This window comes from Triticum dicoccoides, chromosome 2B (assembly GCF_002162155.2).
Source record: "Triticum dicoccoides isolate Atlit2015 ecotype Zavitan chromosome 2B, WEW_v2.0, whole genome shotgun sequence".
Lineage (NCBI taxonomy): Eukaryota > Viridiplantae > Streptophyta > Magnoliopsida > Poales > Poaceae > Triticum > Triticum dicoccoides.
This window is the reverse complement of record NC_041383.1, coordinates 388,472,068-388,478,620: the sequence shown is the minus strand read 5'-3', so window position 1 is coordinate 388,478,620 and position 6,553 is coordinate 388,472,068. Positions and strand designations below refer to the sequence as shown.

General features: G+C 50.9%; 1 protein-coding gene across 1 annotated transcript; it reads left to right on the top strand.

The window, feature by feature from the left end:
* Positions 1-2,757: 2,757 nt before the first annotated feature.
* LOC119367729 (glutaredoxin-C9-like) lies at positions 2,758-3,682 on the top strand. Its single transcript, XM_037633159.1, has one exon. The coding sequence runs from the start codon at positions 2,862-2,864 to the stop codon at positions 3,273-3,275; it is 414 nt and encodes a 137-aa protein (XP_037489056.1). The 5' UTR covers positions 2,758-2,861; the 3' UTR covers positions 3,276-3,682.
* Positions 3,683-6,553: the final 2,871 nt, after the last annotated feature.

Sequence of the window (6,553 nt, the reverse complement as noted above, 5' to 3'; positions counted from 1 at the left end):
CCATCCACCGATGCAGATTGGGATTGCCCCATCGGACCACATTGGGGCAGAGGAGGATCTGACGACCGATTGGGGCATTCCGGAGGGCTTTCCGCCCACGTAGATGTCGACAACGGACGTATGTCACTCGTCGCAGCTCGTTCGGGCATAGCTAAGTACAGGCACCGGCGGCGCCCGGGCTGCCCACGACCTATTTGATAGAATGCAACAAGTCGGTATGTTTTGCTCCTGTCCGATCAATTTTGCATATGGCATGTTGCACCGCATTTGAAGTTGGGATAACATCCGATCCCAATTCGAGCAAGAAGAAGAAGAAGGAAAGACGGTGAAGGCAAGAGGTCCGACATTCTCAACTTTTAAGGATATCTTGTTTGTCAAAGCTTGGTTGGCCACAACAATGGATCCAATACGTGGCACCGAGCAAATGGAGAACAAGTATTGGGAGAAGATTTGAAAGGAATATCATGAACAAAAGGAATATGTGGAGCCGCATCCTATCATCCCCAACCGCAGTGTGGCATCTCTCCAACATCGATGGGGGTCATTCAAGAGGAAGTGAACAAGTACGCCGGGTATTACTCACAAGTGAATGGCCACCCTCAAAGTGGGATGGGAGTGGTAACTCACGTAAGCTCGATTGCTTCATCTCGTCATCATTTGCATATGCTTCTTGTGTCTTCCTTCTCGTGCTCATACATATGTTGTTTTCTAGACGGCGGTGGTGGCTACTTTGTATCACGAAACAGAGACGAAGGCGTTTGCTTTTAGCCATTGTTGGATCATACTGAATGGCAAGCCAAAGTGGACACAACTTGTGGCGGATCTCAAGGCCGGCAAGAAGAGGAATGATGGGTCAAACTCCCACCAATCATTGGGTTGGATGATGAAGAGGATGATATTGTTGTCGAGAATGAAAGAACCACCGTGCCAAAGGATAACCGACAAGTCATGGGAAACAAGTGGGAGAAGACAAGGAACTCCTATGACGCCGCGGCTACAAAAATGTCCTCCACATGGGCGGCCATTTTTTTGGCGAGGGAGAACAAGAAAGAGAGAGGTACATGCTCATGTTGGATGCGCAAAAGGAGAGAATGGATTGGGACCGAAAGAGGGCGGAGAAGAAGCTCGAAATTGAGAGGGAAAAGATCAAGTTGAAGAAGCAAGAGGGGGCGATCAAATGGGAGCTCAAGAAGACCAAGATATTTGGAGAGATTGAGCTTGAGAAGGAGAGGTTGCAACTCGCATGGGACGCGGAGGATGCGAAGATCGTGTTGGCGGATGAAACCCTCTTGGATGAACATGCAAAGAAGTGGCTTGCGGAGAAGTAGGAGATCAACGATCATAGGGAGTACGAGGCGGCGAGGGCGGCTGCGGCAACAACAGAGCATGCAGCAAGGATGCCGGCGGAGCATGCGCCCCGGATGCAGGCGGTGCAGGACGCGCGGATGCCCTCGAAGCGGGCGGCATGGATGGCGTACGGCAAGTGATCCGACCATCCGATGAGGCATCCGTCACGCTCGGACATTGATTTCATTTTGGCATGCCCGGATTGTTAAACTATGATTTGCTTTGCTTTGTTTCAAACTCTTGATTCAGACAATTTGTATCGTATGTCAATGTGCATGGATTTGAAAGTCCGCATTTGAGGTGTGTGGATGTGCGGCAGCCCATATGAGGGGCCGTCCGACACTGTCCACGAACGTGTCGAGATGCGTCCGCGGACGTGTAGGGCCCCAGATTTGTCAAGTCTGGCCGTAGATGCTCTAAAGAGTCTTAAGTTTACGCATCACCTAGTTGACCTTTACAATGCATACGATACACGCTCTACATGCATACATACATACATACATACATACGGAGGCTGTCAATACGGGGACTCTATTACCATTGCTCTACTGCCCGCAACCGACTATGGCCCGTTGTGCTGATCTATTGGTTGGTTGTGTCGTGTGAGGCGTTGGTGACGAAGACCCAAGAGCGATGGACGGTTATGCATGCCGCCGGGGCCTGGTGGGGGGAATCGATCACGTGAAGGCAATGTGGGACGTGAAGGAGGTGACGATGGGCGTGACGGCGTTTGGTGGCTGTGGGGCCGAGGAGTCAAACGGCGGCTGAGGGGGACGTCGTGCTGTCGGCTTGTCGGCTGCCGTGACGATCGACGCTTGTCTTGTCACGCCGTGTCCATGCTCCGTTCCCTCCCTCCGTATAGTCGGCGTTCAAATTCTTGTCCTGCAGATACATGTAAATTCCTACAGTAGTACTACTACTTTAGAATTCGCCTGTAAATCAAGATGGACATTATTTTCTGAGAGCGTTGAACGCCCATTGGTTCATTATATTATAGGAGTATAAAGAAAAGGGGTAATTGATTTTGCTGATGTGCCACAACAGGAGTAGATTAGGCGGCTGTGCATGCATGCATGCTAGGATCGCCTCGCCATGCCATGCCATGCCATGCATCCATCCATCTTTCGGCCATCCCTTCGCTTTTTCCTTCTCCTCGTCTACGCACAAAAGCTACCGCATAGCTCTTTAACTTGCTCCTCGCTTTACTCTCATCTCTTGTAACCGTAGTGGAATGGGGTGGAGTACTAGTGGTCAGAGTGTGCCGGGTTCGTTGCGGAGCTCGCGACCGGCTCTGCCAAAAGCGATCCATGTCTCTTTGACTCCCCACACCCCACCCCTTCCCTTCTCCCATCACACTTCCATTCGAGACACACACACACACCCTGTCCGCTTCTCCTATCCTATATAAACGCACGTCCACCGCTCCCTGTTTTCTTCATCCTCGTTCCCTTGCACTGCGCCAACAAACAATTAACTACACTCTCACTCTCACTAGCTAGCTAGGCTAGGCCAAGATGTTGAGGATGCAGCAGCAGGTGGAGGGCGTGGTGGGCGGCGGCATCGTGGCGGAGGCGGAGGAGGCGGCGGTGTACGAGAGGGTGGCTCGCATGGCCAGCGGCAACGCGGTGGTCGTCTTCAGCGCCAGCGGCTGCTGCATGTGCCACGTCGTCAAGCGCCTCCTGCTTGGCCTGGGAGTCGGCCCCACCGTGTACGAGTTGGACCAGATGGGCGGCGCCGGGCGGGAGATCCAGGCGGCCCTGGCGCAGCTGCTGCCCCCCGGACCCGGCGCCGGCCACCACCAGCAGCCGCCGGTGCCCGTGGTGTTCGTCGGCGGGAGGCTCCTGGGCGGCGTGGAGAAGGTGATGGCGTGCCACATCAACGGCACGCTCGTCCCGCTCCTCAAGGACGCCGGCGCGCTCTGGCTCTGAGCCGCGAGCTGCATTGCTTTGCTGTCTCGCCGGCCGGCCGGAACCGATGGTGGTGATCAACGGCGGCGTTTACTTTGTGTGTTGGTCGTCTTTTCTTTTCTTTTCTTTTCTTGTGCCGTGCCTGTGCTGTGGCTGTGCGTGGGCGATGGATGGACGCGTGCGTGCGTGCGTGCGTTGCATGGTGTGTTGAGCTTCGCTGGCTAGTGAGATGTAGATATAATTAACAAGGAAAGCTCAATTAGCCTTGTCAGTTGCGTGTGTTTGCTTTTGTAGGTGATGCTTATCTAGTTAGAGAGTGGAGGGATACTAGCCATCAGATCAGACCAACAATGTAATGCAATGACGCCTAGCAAGCTAGCCTGCACATCGTGTTATTATTATCCTGAGATAAATCAAGTATCTGTCCACCGTAAACCATACATACTATCATCTCTATGCATGTTCGTGTATACTGCTACCTACTCAATTGGACGTTTTGATGGGTATACATGCCTCGCACTCGCATGCATACTTGTACTACTCCTAGTAGAGGAAAAATAATCCTAATAAGAATATAGTTGTTGGAGGTGTAGTAGCATTTTGTTGGTGGAAAATTGAATTTTTTTTCGAGGGTACAAGGAAAATTGATTTTTGAATTGATGGAGAGTGGGAAGATGCGTCCACAGAAGGTGATGGTACCGGTACGTACGCACGCAGTCGCAGATGCCAGACGCATGCAGCAGCAGAGCAAAGCACCATGAAACGTGACTTGCCTTTTTTTTTAGGCTTGGTTCAAAGGCGTGAGGTAGCAGAGCATAGCATGCATGCATGAAGCGGTTGCCGTGAGATGCTTTAACCTCACTCTACCGGCTAGTTTTTAGCAGACGCTTTTTTGTTGGTCATGGCCGGTAAGAATGCTGAGGTTAGCTAAAGACTAGATGTCGCTGGCAAGCAAGCATACGGTTCGTGTGACGATCCACAATGAACTCATCTGCACTAGTAGTAATACAAGCGATATTTTAGGCACGGTTATTTGCTACGCGTCATGATGCTTTGACACGTAGTAGTACTAGCTAGAAGAAGGAGAAAAATCTCCCCGGAAAAAATGAAGAAAAAAAACGACATGCTAGAAAAACTATACAGCATTAGGACTGTTGGTCGTGATACATACAAGTATGTAAATATGTGCCGGTCAAAGCAAAGTGGTAAGGCTTCCGGCAAAGAAAAAAAAAGGATGCAGTATGGTAACGCTGGCTTTGAAATATGGGTGCACAGCACAGGCAAGGCGAAAGAAAAAGTTGGCGCAGTGGATGTAGGCATGGCATGGCATGGCGTGATGAGGATGAGTTTCTGTCAGGACCCCGACTCAATGCCACATCGATCTAGCATGTAACACCTCATATCACTTTGCGGCCTCACGCACGGTATTCCCACGGGTGTCGCCTTACCTTTGCCCGGGACCGTTTGCGCCTTTTGGCACACGTATATGACAGTGTCGCTAGCATCCATATGATAAGGAGCCCGGGCTGACATGGCTAGTCGTAAACCCAAAGTGGCACAGACTTACAGGGACAGGCATCCATGACCCAGCATCGAACGTGTCGGTCATCAGCGGGTGAATCCAGGCTGTAGCACTGGGCTAGCAGGACTCCGGTGAACCGGGCTGTAGCGGGCTAACAGGACTTCGGTATTCATCGCGTGACATTTCCCCGAAGGGACAGACACAGGAACGAAGAAGGACACATGCCGGCCAGCCTAAGTGTTCCGGAGCAGTAGCAAGCTACCATGGCTCAGTGAAACACTAGGAGACATTTCCCGGTAAGAGAGGCTACTAAAGATAAATAACTAGATGGTCAGATCCCACACATACCAAGCATTTCAATAACATACACACAATATGCTCGATATGTGCAAATACAACATGGCATTACAACATGACTCTACAAATCAAGTATTTATTCATTAGGCTCCGGGGAGCGAGATATTACAAACATAGGTCTCATGACCCAACATTCAGAGCATACCAATCAAAGCACAAGCGGAAGCTATCATGTCTGAGTACAGACATCTATAAATGAAAAAGGCTGAGAAGCCTGACTATCTACCAGATCCTGCCGAGGGCACAAGATCGTAGCTGAGGTATCAAGCTAAACGTCGAAGTCCACGTGGAACTACTAGTGAGACTGAAGTCTCTCTGCAAAAACATAAAATAGGCAAACGTGAGTACAAATGTACCCAGCAAGACTTACATCAGAACTATCTACATATGCATCGTTATCAACAAAGGGGATGGTAGGGTTTAACTGCAGCAAGCCAGCTTTGACTCGGTGGCTATCCTGAACTACGACTGCAAGCGACTCTTTTGAGGTGGCGCACACGAGTCCACATATTCACCATATCAATACACCACTATGGATCCGCTCCCGTCTCCCTACGAGAACGCCATCCATAGCACTCACGCTTATCTTGCGTATTTTAGAGTATCCACTTTCACTTGTCTATGAACTGATATAAGCAACCCAGAGGTCCTTTTCCGCGGACACGGCTATTCGAATAGATCATATTAACCCTGCAGGGGTGTACTTCTTCACACACGCTCTCACCACTTACCGCCGTTTACACGACATGTACTCGGCAACCTTCAAGCGGAAGCCCAACGTGGGTGTCGGCCACGGCCTGCCTAAACACTCAAGTCTCTAGTCCAGGTTTATCGCCTATTCGGGTTCCATCCATGAGGAGATCCGGCCGGAGTTTCGCTCACAGCCCCAAACAATGTGAACAGGGTTCCGTGACACCAAACGGGCGCCCGGTTTACCCGGCCACGTGCCTACCGCATCACAGCCCACCCCTACGGTCAGCGCTGTCCACGGCCTCCAGCATACTACAAACACCAGAAACTACTTGCAACTCCTGGACAGAGGACAAGGGTGATCAAGAAGCCGAGAGGGTCCATTGGTTTCGGGCCCAATGCGTGGTAGTAGCTGAATCATGGATCACAAACACAGAACTCAGTTCCTGAGGACGGCTGCAATGAGACAACCCACCATGTACTCCTACATGGCCTCTCACTGCTACCTTTACCAAATCGTGTTCACACACTTAGCTCACACACAGTAGGACATGTTCACACGCCTCTGATTCATCCCCGATGAATCAGACCTGACTCAACTCTAAGCAGTAGCAGGCATGACAAACAAGCATGAATGAGTAGGCACATCAGGGCTCAAACAACTCCTACTCATGCTAGTGGGTTTCATCTATTTACTGTGGCAATGACAGGTCATGCAAAGGATAAAGGG

What these genes read in the sequence shown, in the direction of transcription:
- LOC119367729 (XM_037633159.1), top strand. Translation starts at nt 2,862, where the DNA reads ATGTTGAGGATGCAGCAGCAGGTGGAGGGCGTGGTGGGCGGCGGCATC.